This window comes from Papaver somniferum, chromosome 10, assembly GCF_003573695.1.
Source record: "Papaver somniferum cultivar HN1 chromosome 10, ASM357369v1, whole genome shotgun sequence".
Taxonomy (NCBI): Eukaryota; Viridiplantae; Streptophyta; class Magnoliopsida; order Ranunculales; family Papaveraceae; genus Papaver; species Papaver somniferum.
Window position 1 is genome coordinate 139,504,943 of NC_039367.1, and position 19,864 is coordinate 139,524,806.

At 35.5% G+C, this 19,864-nt stretch overlaps 2 protein-coding genes across 2 annotated transcripts; one reads left to right on the forward strand and one right to left on the reverse strand.

Annotated features, from left to right (window-relative positions):
* Positions 1 to 1,017: 1,017 nt before the first annotated feature.
* On the reverse strand, positions 1,018 to 5,705 carry LOC113316322 (bromodomain-containing protein DDB_G0278469-like). The gene is made up of 5 exons (XM_026564532.1): positions 5,634 to 5,705; positions 1,770 to 2,316; positions 1,456 to 1,631; positions 1,153 to 1,340; positions 1,018 to 1,030 (listed from the first exon to the last, which is right to left on the reverse strand). Exons 1-5 carry the CDS (start codon positions 5,703 to 5,705, stop codon positions 1,018 to 1,020), a joined length of 996 nt encoding a protein of 331 aa, XP_026420317.1.
* Positions 5,706 to 6,665: 960 nt separating this feature from the next.
* LOC113316323 lies at positions 6,666 to 10,984 on the forward strand. Its single transcript, XM_026564533.1, has 6 exons — positions 6,666 to 6,694; positions 6,797 to 8,492; positions 8,897 to 9,522; positions 9,736 to 9,930; positions 10,000 to 10,105; positions 10,334 to 10,984. The coding sequence occupies exons 1-6, from the start codon at positions 6,666 to 6,668 to the stop codon at positions 10,982 to 10,984; spliced, it is 3,303 nt and encodes a 1,100-aa protein (XP_026420318.1).
* The last annotated feature ends 8,880 nt before the right edge of the window (positions 10,985 to 19,864 follow it).

Consider the following 19,864-nt stretch of genomic DNA (forward strand, 5'->3'; position numbering starts at 1 on the left):
GCTTACTTGGATCTGTTTCAGCAATTTCAGCCTCTGCAACCACCTCGTCCTCCTTGTAACAGCTTAACAACTTGCAAACTTGGAATCTCTTTGGCACTTGAACCTCATCTTGTTTCCTGACATGACTTGGAGTGGTATCAGTTGAGACTCTTTCATTACAGATAACATTTCTGCTAGTGCTAGCCTCATGATTGTTGCTGGGACTTAACATGTGAGATGGTAAGACTCCATTGCAGACACATTTTGATTTTGTTCCCTATATTAAGACCAAACAGCAGTATGAGGGGCATTATCGAGTTTGAGTTTATCAAGAAAAGGAGACCTAATAAAATACAAGTTAAATTCTCACCTCTAGCTGCACCACTCGATCACTCAATGCTTTATAGGATTCTTGACACTCTTTAATCATCATCTTATAGTGGGACAGCGCAACAACCTTTTTACATGTCGCTCCAAAACCAATTCCTTTAAGTTTCCCTTTAGTTTTCTTGTCCTCACCAAAGGCCTTTGCAAGAATATCATCTGTCACGGATGATCCACAATCAGCATGATACTTTTCTCGAGCTTTTTCAAGTTTTTCCTGTGTAAGCGTGTAAAACATCAGATATTTTTGACTTTTTCAAGCACACACAAATAAAACAAAGTAACATGAGAAGATTTCTTACCAAAGCTTCTACAACACCAGGATGTGGTTTCTTTCCTTTGCGCTGTTTATGACCAACTTTCCAGATTATAGCTCTATCAATCTCTTTGGTTGTGTTTTGCTCTTTTTGCTGCCAAATAAATGTATCAATACATGAGTCATCAAGAATAGCATAACAACATGGTATTATCTCAGAATATTTCTAAGATAAAACTTTGTAGAGAACTTCAAACAATTATATTTTTAACGATGCAATAGCTTTCACATGGTGAATATCAAGACTGTAGAACATACCAATTTCACCTCCAATCGGGCGTAACCTTCTCGACTTATGGTATGTGGGGTGGTGTGTTTTGAACGATTTTCTTGCATTATTATTCTTCTGACCTGAATAGAAAAGTAAAAAAATCATTTGACAGACTTTAAAGTTTTTAATACAAATATATAGGCATTCTATATAATAGAAATTACTTACTCTGAATTCAATAGAGTCTACATGTTTCACAAACTCTTCCCACTCCCTAACTGTCATGGTCCTGGGCATTAACTTCTCCATCCGTTTCTTTTGTTCTTCCCCTTGTAGCCGATCCAAAGCGTCGAGTACCAAACCAGCTTTCCTTGACCTTGCTTCTCTAAGATAAGTTCCCATCTTGCTGAAATAATAGTCTTTGTAATACTCAGGCACAATGAATCGGTTCTACAAATAAATTTAACTAATTGAATTAGAATACGCTATGAATTAAATAATTGTTGACTATGAATTAAATAATTATTGACGAATGAAAAGAGTTAAAGAGTTATCAATTGCGAACCGAGACTATCTTCCATATGTTTTCTTTGGCTTCATAAGGGACAAGTCTCCAATCCTTGTACGTTAATGGAAGTTTCCGAACAAGCACCCCTAGCACACTGGCAAGTTGCACAGATGGATCACCAATCGGTTGTTCATTAGAGTTGAAGGAAATTTTTCTTTTCGGATCAGCAGAATCTAACTTCAGTGCATACATCTGGGTTGGACCACGTGGAACATATTTTCTTTTCTTCGCTTCTTTTCCTTCTTCACCTTCCTCATTATCATCATTATCATTATCATTTTCTTCTTCCAATTCAGGATCATCACCATTACCATTATCATTCTCTTCTTCCACATCAGGCTCCATATGATCAGAGTTATCCTCTTCCACAGCTTCCTCCTCCTCTTCCTCTTCTTCTTCATCTTGAAAATCTGCGAGAGTGTCGTGTGGATCCCTAAGTTGAACATTCAGACATGGGCCTGTGCTGCTTGTGTCAAGTTTTCGCTTTACATTCTTTCGCCCCACTCCAGATTTTTCAGTATCTCCTTCAGAGCTTTTTGATTGGGACTTTGTAGTTGTGGTCTGTGAATGTTGAGCACTTTCAGATTGCACATTCTTCTTCCTAGTAGCCTGTCTCTTTGTAGTTGGTGATGACATTTCAGCACTTTCAGGTTGTAGACGACGCTTTGGAGTTGTTGCACATTTAGTTAGAGAAGAAACAGCAGCACTTGGTTCTAACTTCTTGTTACTTTGTGATGATCGCCTACTTCCAGGTGAAAGAGATGGAGTCGGGGACTTGGTTTGAGTTGGGGGTTGTAGCTTTGAAGTGAGTGAAGCACTTTCAGTTGGGGACTGTTGAGTGTTCTGCTTGTTTTTCATCTGCAAAAAGTGTAGCTTAGTTAAAATGAGAAGGTAAGTAGTTTTTTGTGAAATTGAGATGAAAAGTCTTTACCTTTATCGCAAACTTCTTGTTCCTTGGTGATGATCGCCTACTTTCAGGTGGAAGGGATGGTTCTGCAGATGGAGAACCTTTATCAGTTTTGGACTGTTTGTTTTTCATCTGCAAAAAGTGTAGCTTAGTTAAAATGAGAAGGTAAGTAGTTTTTTGTGAAATTGAGATGAAAAGTCTTTACCTTTATCGCAAACTTCTTGTTCCTTGGTGATGATCGCCTACTTTCAGGTGGAAGGGATGGTTCTGCAGATGGAGAACCTTTATCAGTTTTGGACTGTTTGTTTTTCATCTGCAACAATAATGCATATAGGTTAGTTAAAATGATATGGTGAATAAATTTATTTACACTGAAATTGAGATGAGAAGCCTTTACCTTTATGGCCAACTCCCTGACCAGATTTTTCTTTATTGTTTCCTTGTTAGTCTTCATTATTGCAGTTATGCCTTGCAAAAATATAATCACAGTGGCTAAACTTCATGCTTTGGCACAAATATAATCAAATCATACACCTAAAGAGAATAAGGCTACACCTATCAAATCACAAATTCTTACGAATTCTAAATTATACTTCATGCATCACAGTGGCTAAACTTCTGCACTAGTACTCCACATATCTTTGCTACTACAATTATTACACTAAAGATGTAGTCATGAGCCCATGAAGAGCACCTCCCCATTAACATGATTTTTTATTCTCTGTTGCTAATGGGAATCATGGCCATCTAGGGTTCTCTGTATTTGCTAATTGAAAGATGGAGAGAGGGATTGGAAATAGGAAGGAAGAAAAGGGGGGATTTTTTGTTATAACACAGAACAAAGACCTAAAAAAACTAGAACATGAGCTGCAGAGACAATCATCGAAATGAAAATCATCATAAAAAGACCTAAAATCGAAAATTCCCAAAATTAAATAGGACCCAATACCAATTTCATCATGGAAACAACAAATCCTAAATTGCATGTGAAGATCTGAACATTTATGTGAAGAAAAAAAAAACTCAAAATTACTAAAATAGAAAACTGGAACAAAGAGATTTATTTTCTTAAGATTTGAGAGTATGAGAGATTACCCCTTCGTGAAATCCTTTTCTTGAAAATTTGTTAGGGTTTTCTTCAAAGTTGAAGAACTCTGAGATTAATAGATAGTTATGGTTTTCTGAAGAGTTTGAGTGATTGAGAGATTGTTAGGGTTTCCTGATGAGAGATTGTTAGGGTTTTCTGATGAGAGATTGTTAGGGTTTTACGATAAGAGATTGTTAGGGTTAGAGCTTCACAGTTGCAGACATGGCGATAGGTGAGAGATTTTTTCCTTTTTTTTTGGTGAGAGAGTTTTCTTATTTTTGTGAAGAGTGAAGAGACTAATGATTTTGGGCGCGTTGTGAAAATATTGGGGGGAAACATGGGATAGGACACGTTGCAGTTGTCAAAAATTAAATATTCTCTGAAAAATTCTTGGGCAGACACGTGACCAAATTTGGGCGGGATTTTGGGCGGGAAAGTGGAATATTCTGATTGGTCTAAGCAAAAGCAACGGATTGGCAAAGAAACACAATTTTTGACAAACAAACACAAAATTCCCACCGTTAGATTTAGTAGCAGTTGCTTCCCCTAACTTTGGTACGTTGGATTAGACAAAATTACAACAAAAAAAATTTGGTGGTAACACTCTAAGTAACATAGATATAACCTGGCTCCGAGCACGAAACCTGGCGGTAACTGGTAAGTGGACTATTCTAAGTCAGAGACTTCGTAAAAACGATGAATCCGTCTATCTATAAATAATATCGGTGCCATTAGAATATTCCTCCAACCCTTAAACCTCCGGTTTTGGCAACTTCGAGACATAACATGGCTCCGAGATCGAAACATGGCGAGTGGACTACTCTAAGTCGGGGACTTCGTAAGAACGATGAATCTGTCGATTCATAGGTAAGATGCTTTCATAATATTCCTCCAACCCTTAAACCTGACCGGTTTTGGCAACTTCGAGACATAACATGGCTCCGAGATCGAAACCTGGCGATGAGTGGACTACTCTAAGTCGGGGACTTCGTAAGAACGATGAATCTGTCGATTCATAGGTAAGATGCTTTCATAATATTCCTCCAACCCTTAAACCTGACCGGTTTTGGCAACTTCGAGACATAACATGGCTCCGAGATCGAAACCTGGCGATGAGTGGACTACTCTAAGTCGGGGACTTCGTAAGAACGATGAATCTGTCGATTCATAGGTAAGATGCTTTCATAATATTCCTCCAACCCTTAAACCTGACCGGTTTTGGCAACTTCGAGACATAACATGGCTCCGAGATCGAAACCTGGCGATGAGTGGACTACTCTAAGTCGGGGACTTCGTAAGAACGATGAATCTGTCGATTCATAGGTAAGATGCTTTCATAATATTCCTCCAACCCTTAAACCTGACCGGTTTTGGCAACTTCGAGACATAACATGGCTCCGAGATCGAAACCTGGCGATGAGTGGACTACTCTAAGTCGGGGACTTCGTAAGAACGATGAATCTGTCGATTCATAGGTAAGATGCTTTCATAATATTCCTCCAACCCTTAAACCTGACCGGTTTTGGCAACTTCGAGACATAACATGGCTCCGAGATCGAAACCTGGCGATGAGTGGACTACTCTAAGTCGGGGACTTCGTAAGAACGATGAATCTGTCGATTCATAGGTAAGATGCTTTCATAATATTCCTCCAACCCTTAAACCTGACCGGTTTTGGCAACTTCGAGACATAACATGGCTCCGAGATCGAAACCTGGCGATGAGTGGACTACTCTAAGTCGGGGACTTCGTAAGAACGATGAATCTGTCGATTCATAGGTAAGATGCTTTCATAATATTCCTCCAACCCTTAAACCTGACCGGTTTTGGCAACTTCGAGACATAACATGGCTCCGAGATCGAAACCTGGCGATGAGTGGACTACTCTAAGTCGGGGACTTCGTAAGAACGATGAATCCAACCATATACTGGGAATATTCCTTTGGAATATTCTATGTATATCATCACATCATAACCACCCATTCATTTAATTTTTAATTCTATTTCATCTACAGCCGTTAAGTTTTTTTTTTTTTTTTTTGTTTAACATCATTCTCATTTCTATTCCTTCCTTATCCTTTTCTTTTTTCCCTCAACTGCATCTCCCCAGTGTGTTCGACGGAGAAACTTCACCTCAAACCACCATTATTCAAACCAACATCACTCAAACCACTTCGGTACAGCAGCACCTCCATAACTCAAACCACTGGCAACTTCATCGTCTACGACTCCAACAGCTCCGTTCATTACCATCGTTTTTAACTTCATCGATCTCAGGAGATTACTTCACCAACTTCATCATCACCACACAATGTTGAAGATCGATCTGTAACCCATATCTCGACTAACCACTTCCACCAATTTCCCGAAGTTGAAGATCGATCTGTAACCAAAGCTCAATTTAGGGTATATTGTTTTTTTGATTTTTGAATTAGGTTTTTTTCAGTGACTTTTTTGCATTAAAATTTGAATTAGGTTTTTTGATAATCAACACAGAACAATATGGGTTTGGTTTAAAATTTCATTAAAATCAACAATATGGGTAGTTTGTTCCTTTCTTATGATATTGATTTCATCAAAATCAACAATATGGGTAGTTTCTCCTTCAGTCTCTTTTTATTTTTTCTGCAGTCATGTTGATTTTTTTCTTTTAATGTCGAAGGTGCATCATAGACGTTGCAGTCTTCTTATCTTGCTTTGTTGAAAATGTTTTGTTTGCTTTGTCTAATTTTCAGTAAATCATAATCATGATTCAGAAATTGGCTCATTAAGTTTGTTGGGTATGTTTCGATTTGGCAGGTGAGGGCTTGAATATGTGAATCTGTGACTCATAATCGTGGTCCTTCGAAAGACTGAAGATTTGCATACTAGAAGAGAAAAAGATCAGTCCTAACTGAATTGTGTTAGTGTTTCTTTGTCTAATTTGTGATGTTCTAGGTGGCACATATGATTAGAGATGTCAATACTAACCCAGGGATATGTTAGTGTTAGTCCCTGTAGTATATGTACTTTGTTCTGAATGAAATTTAAAAGTCGTAAACTGAAGTTCATTTTGAGATAAAAGGTTAAAGCAATTAGATACCGTTTTCCTGATTACGTTTGGTTATACTCTTTGTGCCAGCTATTTTCGTTATCAAGAAGGGAAATTGAAAGGTTTTTTTTTAACTGGATTGAAGAACTGAACAGATTTGCAGATTCAAGTCATTCAAAATTATGAATAAAGATTGGGTTCATTGGCCAAGGTTAATATGTTGTTCACTGTAGAATATTACATTCTTTACATTGGTTTTCCCTCTTTTATTGTGTTATTCCGTGATTAATTATTTTGTCGTTCTTTCATGTAGGGGTGATCTTCCATATCAGGAGGCCTTGAAGAATTTCATAGATACCGTTTGTCAGAGACTTGGAAATCCTTCTGAATTCAGTTGTCCTTGTGTTGATTGTAAGAATCTCACTTTCCCACTTCCTCCGAAAGAAGTGCATCTTCACTTGCTGAAACGAGGTTGGGATCCTACATACACTGAGTGGGTTTTTCACGGGGAGACTATGCACACTTCTACTGATGTACACCAAGAGGGAGCAACAAGGGGATCATATCATATAGATGCTGCTGTTGAAGCTGATGCACATATCGATCAGGGACATGAACCTGTGCAAGATGAGGGTTTGGAAAACCATGTGGAAGAGGCGGACCCACCGTTATATCCTAATTGTAAAACACACACAAAGTTATCCATCACTGTTGAATTGTATAGGCACAAGACAGTAAATGGTTTATCTAGGAAATCTTTTGACGAACTTCTCAAGACAATCGGTTCCTTGTTGCCGCCAGATCATTGTCTTCCTTGCTCAACATATGAAGTGAAAAAGCTCCTGAAATCTTATCAATTGACTTACCAGAAAATACATGCTTGTATTAATGATTGTTGTTTGTTTAGAAAAGATTTGAAAGATGCAGACGAGTGTCCTAAATGTCATTATTCTAGGTGGAAGGCAGACACATCTAACATGATGAGAGATGATGAAATGATAGACAAGCCGCAAAAGAAGATACCGGTGAAGGTGCTTAGGTACTTCCCCATTGTGCCGAGATTGAGAAGATTGTTTCAATCAGCAGCACTGGCTGAGCAGTTGATATGGCACGCGACGAACAAGAGTAAGGATGGGAAGATGCGTCATCCAACAGATTCTTTGGCTTGGAAGCACATAGACACAAAGTATCCCGAGTTTGCTTCAGATCCCCGTAATTTGCGTCTTGGGCTTGCTGCTGATGGATTTAATCCATTTGGTGATCTTTCCGCAGCCCACAGTTGTTGGCCAGTGATGCTCGTGGTTTATAATTTGCCCCCTCAATTGTGTATGCAAGGTGACAACATAATTCTGAGCATGCTGATTCCAGGAAAAAAACAACCGGGTAATGACATTGATGTATACTTGCAGCCCTTGATTGATGATCTTTTTGAGTTGTGGGAGAAAGGGGTGCAGGTATATGATTCGTTTACTAAAACAGATTTTAACTTGAAGGCGTTATTAATGTGGACAATAAACGATTTCCCTGCATATGGTAATTTATCTGGATGTACGTATAAAGGGAAGGCAGCCTGTCCTCTTTGCGGTGAAAATACACTTTCAAACTGGTTGGCATTTAGTCGTAAAACTGTCTACTTGAATCATAGGAGATTTCTTCGTCATAATCATCCTCTTCGGCAGAAAAAAGACTGGTTTAATGGAGAGATTGAGAGGAAGGAAAAGCCACCTGTTATGTCTGGTGCTGCGGCACTTGAATGTCAGAATAGTATTACAAATGATTTTGGGAAAGCGGAGAAGAACGAGGAGGAGATAAGGAAAAAGAAAGAGCAAAAGAAGAAGAATAAGGGCAAGAGTAGTGCGGCAGCAAGTGCAAATGTGGGTAATTCTAAATGTGGGAAGCGGAAAAGGGATGTTGTTGCTGATGCGGCTATTTCTGGTGCAAATGATGATGAAACTGAACTTCGGGTGTTTAACAAACGGTCAATATTCTTCGACTTGCCTTACTGGAAGGTTAGTTCCATAACTTCAAACTTACTTGTTAATATTTGGCTATGGGTTCTTCTGCTTTGCACCATGTTAGCCTCTAAACTTCACATTATCAACAAATGCAATCTAAATGGCACACTCGTTCTTTTGATATAGTGTTTGGGAAGTATAATGCATCTGAGTACTTTTCCCAATGTGATAAAGCATCGGCAGCATCAGTTTGATTGCACCATAATTGACACATAATAGTATATTTTCAGTATAATGAGCATTTTGTTTCTGTTTTTTCCAGCATGACATTATAATAGAATTAATTACTTACCTAAGATTCGACAGCATGACATTATAACTTTCACATAGATTAAATGTCTGATCTTTTATTTCTTTATAGAATTAATTACTAATGTTGGGTTTTTCCATCTTCCTAGGATTTATTACTACGGCACAATATTGATGTTATGCATACAGAAAAAAATGTTTGCGAGAGTATTATTGGTACCATATTGAATATAAAGTCCAAAACAAAAGACGGTCTAAAGTCCCGCAATGATCTGAAGAGTATGGGAATAAGACCAGAATTACATCCAGTAGAGATAAATGGAAAAACGATCCTTCCACCAGCACCATACTGTTTAAATGACAAGGAAAAGGCTATATTGTATAATAGGATGAGAAATTTAAAGGTTCCATATGGTTTTAGTTCTGATCTTAGAAAGCATTTCTCAAAAGATGGTTGCTTAGGTGTTCTTAAGGCTCATGATTACCATGTTCTTATGCAACAAATATTACCCGTTGCTTTGCAAGGACTTTTACCTGTAGGGCCAAGGGAGGCAATTTTCAGGTTATGTTCTTATTTTCACGAAATATGCCAAAGGGCAGTTGATCTCCATAGATTAATAGAACTTGAAGTAGAAGTTGCTGAGACTTTGTGTATGTTTGAGAGGTACTTCCCTCCGTCACTTTTTGATGTCATGATGCACTTGACAATTCACCTAGCTCGAGAAGTGCGATTATGTGGACCTGTACAATATCGTTGGATGTATCCATTTGAAAGGTATGCCAATTTAATTTATATTACTTCTGTTTTTTGGTTTTGTGTAGAAAGTTATGCCCTTTGTATCTTAGAGATACTAATATTTAATTAACTAGTAACTGTTGCATACTCGACTTTCCTAGGTATATGAAGACATTCAAAGAATATGTAAAGAATTATGCACAACCTGAAGCTTGTATAGCCGAGTGTTATCTTGGAATGAGAGAGTGTTAGGTATTTTGATATTCGTAAGGCCCAAGCAGCTGAAACAGGAGTAGAGCAAAGGCGTAACGAAAACACTCAAAATGGTTCCACACCGGCAGCACGTCCTCTTTCTAAAGGTGTCCAAGTGCGTATGGATAGTGAGAAGTTAAAGATAGCTCACAGATATGTGCTTTTTAACACACCCGAAATTGACCCATATATGATGTAAGTATGATGTTCATTAAAATGGTCTGTCAATTAATACTTCATTTTCTAATTTTAATTTTGTCTTAGAATGCATATGGACGAGTTAAAATCTCCTGCTGGGAGGGCAATTACTAGTGAAGACCAACTCAATTCCATACAGTCTGACACATTTGCAGATTGGTTTCAACAAAAGGTATGTTTAGTCCACTCTTAGTCAGATTATGCATCTTAGTATAGTTTAAACACTTGGACATTTTGCTGCTGCGGAAAACTACTACAAAAAACACAAATGCGTGTGATTTTGTTTCATTCTATCACATAGAACAATCCATGTTCGGCACACCATCATATAAATCTAACTTCTTATGCTTAGATAACAAATTTAGTTATATTCTTATGTTCTGAGATTATACATTTGTAGGTTAAGATGCAAATTGAACAAGGCATGCCAATATCACACACGGTAGAATGGTTGTCATATGGGCCGTTGGAAAACTGCATATCATATAAAGGCTTGCTTATCAATAACACTAGGTTTATTACGAAGGATGTTAAGAGAGTCACACAAAACAGTGGAGTTTCAATTGAATCAACAACCTTAGTTGCAGGATTGTCAGAAACTAGTGGGTTCTATGGTGTTTTAGAAGAAATTCTATTGTTGGACTACAATCATATGTTTCAAATTCCAATATTCAAATGTGATTGGGCTCACACCAATTTTGGTGTGAAGGTAGAAGATGGCTTTACATTAGTCAATTTAAAGCAGCATAAGAACCAATACTGTAACGATCCATTCATTTTAGCAAAGCAAGCGCGACAAGTTTTCTATTCTCGAGAGTCAAATACATCTAACTGGTATATGATGGTGAAACCACCGCCCAGGGGTTTCCATGAATTAGAGGAATACAATGAAAAGCATGACACAATTTTCCAACCAGTGGATATTTCAACTCTTGGTTTCCAAATGGATGACGAGAACGAGAGTTACTTAAGAGAAGATGGGAAATATACCATAGTGGTTCCGACAAAGAAGAAGAACAAAAAGAAGAAGAAAAAGAAGTTCACAAGTTAGATCAGTAGTTTATTGTTTTTACGGTATTGTATTCTTACTTTAGAAATATTTGGTGTTATTTGCCTTCTCAGTAATCTACTTCAACTGCTATTCTCAAGTTTCTTGCTACAGCTGAGTGTGTAGTTCTGTATGAGTTTCCTGCTATTCTTAAGTTTCTTGCTACAGCTGAGTGTTAGTTCTGTATTGGCTTGTGTATTTATCACTTATCAAACTCTATGTTCTATTGTTGGTAATTCAGGACTGCTTTTGTTATCATCATTTGTGTGTGAATATCGGTTTGAAGATGGTAATGTTTTTCAGAATATTTGTTTGTTTGATGGTATACTTTTGCCATAATTCCCCAGTTGCATGCTTTGCTTAAAGCGGGTGGTCTTATAGAATGTATGTGATTATTTACAGAGAAGAATGTATATGGTTACAGAGAATGCTTCGCGCTCTTTGTGGCTCAGTCGGCTTTGCGCATTATATTTTGTTTTACAACGCTTATGAAGGGTTGTCATAATAGTATATTAAAGAACCACCAACTTTACAGAACTTGTGATAGTGTAGGTATGGTTAGTGGTGTAGACTTCCATATAGGAGGCTCAGGGTCGAATCCCCCAAACCTAATTTTTTCCCACATTCTATATTTTAACTTCAACAACACTTATAAGTGTCGTTATACGTTTCTATTAAAAAAAAAGAAAAAACCCAAACTTGTGAACTGTAAGGATGGTTGATGAGCTATACATCCATGCATTAGGTTCATGTTTGAATCTCCCCTCTAACGTATTTTTCATTATCATATTTTTGTGTTCTTCAACAACACTTGTGAGAATTGTGATAGGATAAGTCACTACACTTATGAAACAAAGTTGTTATACCTAAATGTCGTCACAACAGTTTTGCTAAAGGAGTTGTCGTTTGTTTTCTTAGCGCAACCCCTTGTTCCTAAGGGTTGGTAGTGATGATATACGACAACTCTTTCTTTGAAACCAGTTGTAAAACATAGGACTTTCTACGATGTATAGCGAAGTGTTGTAAATCTCCAGTTGTAGATGTATATTTTTCCCGTAGTGTATGTGACTGTTGACGAACCAACACAACTGTCCACCAAACAAAGCTATTTGTCCGTTTCTGTAATCAACCCGTTCTACCTTTTTGATGTGCCTGTTGGATTGGCATCTTTGTAACTACTTAAAATTAGTTACCGTAACTAACTCAATAATTACAATACACTTTCTACAAATGTATTTTGAAACACATCCGTATAAACTCCAACATATGTTAGATTTTTGAGCTGCAAAGGCATAGATTAGGAACTACATCATATAAGAACGACAACTCTTCAAATACTTTCTGTCTGTAGTTTTGATGTTTGCTAAGTTTTGAAATTTCAATTATAGTCCTACAAAAAAAAATGCAAGCAGTTAAAGAAACAACATTGCTGTTTACATTGATTCCAGCTTCCGACCACTATTTGTTTTTCCAAGTTTTTGGATGATTTCTTATTTTGATGATCCATTGACTAATGTTTTGTTATCACTTTTTTGGTACTTTTAATAAGGTGGTGTATTTATTGAACAATGTTGCTTGACAAACAATCCTATGTTGTGCAGTTTCTTCTTTTAGTGCTAGGGCTTGGAATTGAGATAGGCCGTATAGTAGAACTCTTTTGTGAAACAGTCTTTTTACAAGTTTTCTCCTTGACTATTTTACTTCATATGTAATCACAAGTCTCAACCAATCTGCATAGTCTTCTTCTTTTTCCGTTGATACAAAGACATAAGAGAAATTGGGTCAATTGTCCAAATATTTTTAGAACATGGTTCTAATGAACGAGTAAAAATTAGTATGGGTGAAATGGACACCAAAAGAATAGCAAGGGTGAATCTGGATTCATCCTGGCTTAAACTTAAAATATAGCGAGGATGAAACTGGATGCATCCTGATGTAAATTAAAAATAAGAAAAGATATTTGAAAATGGGTAGGATGAAACTGTTTACATCCTGGCTATTTTTACATTCTCGTCCATTTAAACAGTATCAAATTTTACATGTCTTTTCACCCAGCAATTATCGTTATTGGGTTAATTGACCAATTTTGTGAAGACATAATTACTACATCCATTCACCACACAAGTGATTCTGGCACTGTCTGTATCTTATTAGTTAGAGGAGGGTGACCAATTAGGGTAACCAAATTTTGTTAAAAGCACATAAACTGTTAGCCACATTATTTGGCTTCGAAATGGCACACATCTCCTTTATAAAGCATAGTTTGGACAAGTTAGGCAACATAAAGAGAGGCCAGGATTCATTTTTGGAAAAACTAAATCTATGGCGGTAAAATGATCAGTTCAATTAACTTTTAATAATAAATTATAATCAGAACTTTTAATAATAAATGTTCCATTAGCATTTCATAATAAATGTTTGTTTAGTTGATCAAATAATTATACTTTCATTAGTACAGTACATACTAAATTTATCTTATATTAAATCGGTAGACATTAATGGTGGTTGTGATGGCGGGCAGGGGTGGCGGATCAGCGGTGTGGATAATGATAGTGGGTGTTGGTGAGAATGGTGGAGTGATGACGTTAACAGTGGTGGTGGTGGAAGAAGTAGTGGTAGTGGGATGAGAAAGGTGTCTTAAGGTAGATAAATTACTTAGTTACCCTTGGTTTATTTATTTTATTTGATATTAGTTTTTAAATTTGTCTTGTTATAAAATTTGTTTATATTTTTAAATTTAAAATAATACTTTCATTGATACAGTACATATTAAATTTATATTACAACATAAAGAGCGGCCATGATTCATTCTTGGGAAAGCTAAATTTACGGCTGTAAAATGATCGGTTCAATCAACTTTTAATAATAAATGTTCCATTAGTATTTCATAATAAATATTTGTTTTGTTAATCAAATAAATATACTTTCATTAGTACAGTACAAACTAAATTTATCTTATATTAAATCAGTAAACATTAATGGTGGTTGTGATGGTGGCCGGGGATGGTGGATCAGCGGTGTGGATAATGATGGTAGGTGTTGGTGAGAATGGTGGAGTGATGACGTTAATGGTGGTGGTGGTAGAAGAAGTAGTGGTAGTGGGATGAGAAAGGTGTCATAAGGTAGATAAATTACTTAGTTACCTTTGGTTTACTCCCTCCGTCCCTAATTAGATGACCTATACCATACATAAGTGGAGTGATAGATTAGTATTATTATAAGAAATATGTAAAATTTGATAGTCATATTTATATTCATTAGATAGGTTTTTTAAAATGATTTCCGATGATACAAAGTTTATGAAAATCCGTTGTATAGTTTGAGAGATAAATCATTTCTAAATTTACTAGTAAATTTTAACTAGGTCATCTAATTAGGGACAGAGGTAGTATTTTTTTTATTTGATATTTGTTTTGCTATTATTTCTTTTATATCTTTAAATTTAAAATAATACTTTCATTACTACAGTACATAATAAATTTATCCTATATCAAATAAGTAAACATTAATGCTGGTTGTGGTGATGGGCGGGGGTGGTGGATCAGCGGTGGGGATAATAGTGGTGGGTGTTGGTCGTGAGAATGGTGGAGTAATGACGTTAATGGTGGTGGTGGTGGAAAAAGTTGTGGTATTTGGATGAAAAAGGTATCCTAAGGTAGATAAATTACTGATTTACCCTTGGTTTATTTTTTTATTTGATATTAGTTTTTTAGTTTGTTTTTTTTAAAAAAAACTGAAATAAATATTATAGGTCAGATTTTTTTCAGGTCAGGACAGGAAAGAAGATGACCGGTTAAGGACAATAAAGAAACCAAGCTCATTCCTAAAGTTGGATACCAAGCCAAGATAACGCGCGTTTATAAGAGCGGCTAAGATTTGTTTAGGGAATAGTTATATCAACGGTTGTGTTTGTTTACATCATCATTATTGTATCATTAACTTCACATAAATATTTTACTAATCTTTCATTATAAATGTCTTAGTAAATATATTGCAGTAAATAAATAATAAATTTGTTAATAACCATTACGGATGATCGGGGTGGTGATTATGAGTGGTGATTCATGGAGGCGGTGACAATAGTGCTGGTGGTTGGTGGTTCCGGTGATGGGAGTGCAGGTGCTCAGTGTGTTAGTGCAATGTTTATTCTATGTCGTTAGGACATAAGTAACATTATTATGTAAGTTGTGGTTGATCTTTTAATGTGACGATAAGATGGTTATTAATACAAAAGAAATAATTGTACAGGATGACTACAATTTTTTCCGAAAAAAAAACTCGAGAAAAACCCAGCGACGATAAAGATAGTATATGTTTTCATTTGGTCCCACTACATGTTTCACCCGATAGATTTTTCGATACAAATATTTACGTCAACCTAACAATTCTCAGAAAGAAAACATAATAATTAAAATACATGGAGAATAATTATCATTTTATATAGACCCAATAAAAAAATAACAAGGGTTAAAATTTGACAATTTTTTTATTTACTATGGAGGCCGTGCCATTACGGCACGGGTGAAGTTCTAGTTTGGATTACAAAACAAAGCTTGGCTAAGTTAGGCTAGATAAAGAGCGGCCGAGGTTTGTCTAGGAGGGATAAATCTACGGCTGTGGTTTTTTCAGCTAACCATTATAAATACTTTATTAATTAGTGTCCTATTAATTGCTCACGATAAATGACTAATTAATTTTTCATGATAAATGTTCATTTAATGAATCTAATAAATACATATTTTTATTAATAAATAAGTTTACTAAAAACTATATCATTAGTACAAAACAAAGCTAGGACAAGTTTGCATGTGTTAGTGGTGGTCAGGATTTGTCCAGACAAAGATAAATCAAGGGTTGTGGTTCTCCTGACCACCCCCTACAACTCGCACGCATGGCATTAATTCCAATATTATGAATGAAAAATGAATAATCAAGTCAAGATATGAATTTTCAAAAATTATAACGGAGAGGTTCGAACTCATGACCTATTGTGTCATAAGAGTGGTCTCTATCCAGTGTTCCACCTTGGTTGGAATTAATAGAAAAGATAAATGTGGTTTGTTCAACTTAAATATCATAATTGCTTTATTAATTAGTGTTTCACTAATTGCACATAATGATTAATCTATTCATTATAAAGTGTTCTTTAATTAGTGTTTCACTAATTGCTCATAATAAATGACTAATCATTTTTTAATTATAAATATTTTCTTAATTAATTATAATATTTGTTTCTATTAATAAGTAATTTTGAGAAATAATATCAATAGAAATTTTTGGCGACAATGAGTAGTAGAAGAGGTGGACGCCGAAAGATTAGTGGTGGTTAAGGGCGGATCCAAGCACAATTATATTTATTTTTGTTCTTCTATCGAAAAATGGGATACAAAGTCCATTTTTCACATGTATCCAACTTGCCAAGAATTTTTTCTCCCTCTTTCCTCAAAATCCGGGCTCCGCCCCTAGTTTGTGGTGGAAGAAGTAGTGATGGTGAGTGCTGGTGAGTAGTGATGTACTATTTATAAAATAAACTAAAAAATTTATGTAGTTATTAAAAATTTAAGGGGTCAGAGCCAGGTTAGTCAACCCTTGGCTCTGCCACTAGGTGGTGGTGGATAAAAAAGATGGATTCATATGGTTTTATGGTGGTGGCGGGTATTGCTGAACAAAAACATATTATGCTAATTTCGTAACGCCAATATGCAACGTTATATTATAAAGTATAACACGTGGTTGATCATTCTAATGTTAAAATAAACTCGATAAAAAACATGTCCATTTTAAAAAATTGGTGCAATTAATTGCCATGTTATGTAATAACTAAACGAACGACACGAATCAAGATCAGAACATATGAAATTATTTATTATCGATTTGTCTATGTAAAGAGTGGAAAGGATTTGTCCTTGGAAAAGATAAATTTACCATTGGGGTTTGTTCAACTTAACCATTTTTAAATGTTTTATTAATTAGTGTCTCATTGATTGTTCATAATAATTAATTAAATTTCTATTATAAATGTTCCTTTAATAATCTAACATAAATACATAATTTTACTAAAAGCTATATTAATTCTAACGGTGGCGGGTGTTCGTGAATGGTGGAGGCGGTAACATTACTATTGGTGGAAGAAATAGTGGCGGCGGATGGTTTTTATGGTGGTGGGTGTTGGTAATAGTAGTTGATAAGAATAGTTTTTGCTTTTTAGTGAGTTTTATTGACCGAGTAAAAAAAAAATCTTCAGAAAACATGCAACATTGTATTGTGAAAGATGTAATTGGTTGTTTTTAGCACGATTAATAAGGACAAAAACCAAATATTTCGAGGATGATACCGGAACATATAAGACAATATGATCATGAGTGTTGGATCACCGAAACGGTATTCGTATTATATAAAGGCAATTGGTGTACCCGCGTAAGAGAGCATTATCGCTCTCTCAAGTACTATTACATTCCTTTTCCTGAAAGACCATAATGTCGAGTTGTTTCGCGAGAACTACCTCCAAAGACAACAACATACTTTCACTCAATTCCCGATATAAAACCTTATTGACCGGGAAAATGTATTTACATTCTAAAATATTTGTTTGAAAATTATGTTTGTTCATCAAAATCATCATAAAAAATTCTAAATCATAAATCTAAATTTTGCCTCCAATGTTTATAGAATATTTTTTATATTTTACATTCTCAAATCATGCGACCTCTTGATTACAAATCAACAATATCAAATTACGGATCAATATGTACAGGTTTCATTCACTGGGTTAGAAGGTATAGTAGATACGGATGGGTACATCACACAAAGCATAACATAACCGAGAATAGTTCAATAATTTGGTCAAGAAATAAGGTCAAAAATTTAAGTAACTTTCTATAGGACTAATTAGATCGGCTTCGATAGGAGCCGATTAAAATATGGACTAATAAAAATTTCCACGTAAAACAATTGCAAAACATAGTTTGGCTAACTCTGTCTATGTAAAGAGTGGTCAAGATTTGTCCTTCCTCAATTGTTATGTTATGTGAGAAGAAGGTGATATCTAAGATTGAGGTACAATTTAAATCTATTAGATTCATACCATTTACAACTGGACGCCTTGAAAAAAACTGACGTGTTGTTATTATTATTACAGTTAAGGGATATATTGACCACACTTGCACAAATAGATCACTTCACAAATGATTGGTGTTGCATGTACTGTCAAATTAATTAACAAAATAAATATAGTTTCCTTAGTTACAACACATTTCCCATATTCTATTACAATTTTAAAACCCTTATCATCTAAAACACCACAAGAAACAATATTTTTGCAGATGTCCGGAACATGAAGATCTTCATTCAAAGTGAGAGTTTTGCCAGAAGTGATCTTGAGCCCAACTTTTCTTTTTCCTACCCGAAGCTGCAGATGAGTTACCCATATTGAGTTTCTCTCCTTCCCCTACCTTATTATGAGAGGTGAACATATCTCTGTTTCCACAGACATGTTTGGTAGCACCAGAGTCTACCCACAAGTCTCTCACATTTGTTACCAAAATTACTTCAGACACCGTGCCATAAAATTCATCTTTGTTGTTTGCAACCAAATTAACATTATTTTTATTTTTAAGGTCCTTACGGTTTCTACAGTGAACCACCATATGTCCAGGATTTCCGCAAGCATAGAAATCACCCTTAAGGCCAGAAGCAGTGTCCGGAGTATTTTGGATATAGTAACTTAGACGCGATGTAAGGCTTATGTTATTTCATTTTTTTTAGTTTTTCCACAATCTATTTATTTAAGAAAAATGAACATTGGAAATACATAACATCAACAAAAATTGGACAGATTGCGCTTGACAATAATGGCTACTGATGGTCCGGAAACGGAAAAAGAAAGGAATTGTTGTAGAAGAATTGTTGGGATATACAACGGATTACTTGATATGAATGAAAGAGGTATAATTATTTCGATTCTGAAATCACATAAAGTTCACAGTAGAAGATGACATCAAGTTTAAAGTTAATTAAAAAGATAATATGGCTAACTAAAATGTTAAAAACAAACAGGATATATAAACTTAGAAAGTCGTGGGACTTGAAGTGACCAATTTTGAAAACTACAATCTTAGAAAGCAACGATCCACAATACCATAATTTTTTTTTATAAATATTCAACGTAGAAGATGTCAACTTTTGGTAAAGGATCTATTGACAACCTATTAATTTGAAATAGGATCAGGGAGTACAATATGTGTTTAAGGTTCTTTATGAGGTAATGTGTCGCCAGATTGTATTCCAAGTGAAGGTAGGAACATATAGAAGTGACAAAATATCCAAGACTTTTGAAGTTACCAAAGCCTTCGTTAAGACGAACTGCTGGTCACAGTACTTTGTTGCAGATTTAACGGCAGAGGTTCGCATATATACAATCCCTTCGTAAAAGTAATGGGTACACATTTTAAACATTGTCATCTAATGGATGTTGAAAAATTACAGGAAAATCTTGTCACATTGGAGAGTTTGTATCATCCATTCGATGCAAAAAAATACTATTCTTTGCCTATTTGGAGGATCGACAACATGACCATAATAAATGAGTCAGCTGGAGCGAATAGGAGCATGGGGAGACTTTTATGGACGATATTAATTTGTTGATTTCACTGATATGAGCGCTGCTGACGACATATTTCCAAAATATATTTAAATTTCCATGTTCATGTAGAGCATTATTATCTCATTATAAGCAATGAAACTAAATAAAAAAGTGTCTGGAAGTTAAGATTATATTTCTTTCGTTTGATAAAATCTCCGGCGGTAAAATATTAAAGGAAAAAAACAAGAAAAAAGAAGAGGAAAATCCAAACTATTTTTATGACAAACCCATATTAAATCATA

Excerpts from the sequence above, each read along its gene's own strand:
- LOC113316322 (XM_026564532.1), bottom strand. The coding sequence starts at position 5,705 with ATGGTAATGAACGGAGCTGTTGGAGTCGTAGACGATGAAGTTGCCAGT. Across the intron at positions 1,632-1,769 it reads GGAAGAAGAGAATGATAATG|ATTCTGCTGATCCGAAAAGA; the intron begins GTAATGGTGATG and ends CACTGAAGTTAG. Across the intron at positions 1,341-1,455 it reads ACATATGGAAGATAGTCTCG|AACCGATTCATTGTGCCTGA; the intron begins GTTCGCAATTGA and ends ATTTATTTGTAG.
- LOC113316323 (XM_026564533.1), top strand. The coding sequence starts at position 6,666 with ATGAATAAAGATTGGGTTCATTGGCCAAG. Across the intron at positions 6,695-6,796 it reads GATTGGGTTCATTGGCCAAG|GGGTGATCTTCCATATCAGG; the intron begins GTTAATATGTTG and ends TCTTTCATGTAG. Across the intron at positions 10,106-10,333 it reads CAGATTGGTTTCAACAAAAG|GTTAAGATGCAAATTGAACA; the intron begins GTATGTTTAGTC and ends ATACATTTGTAG.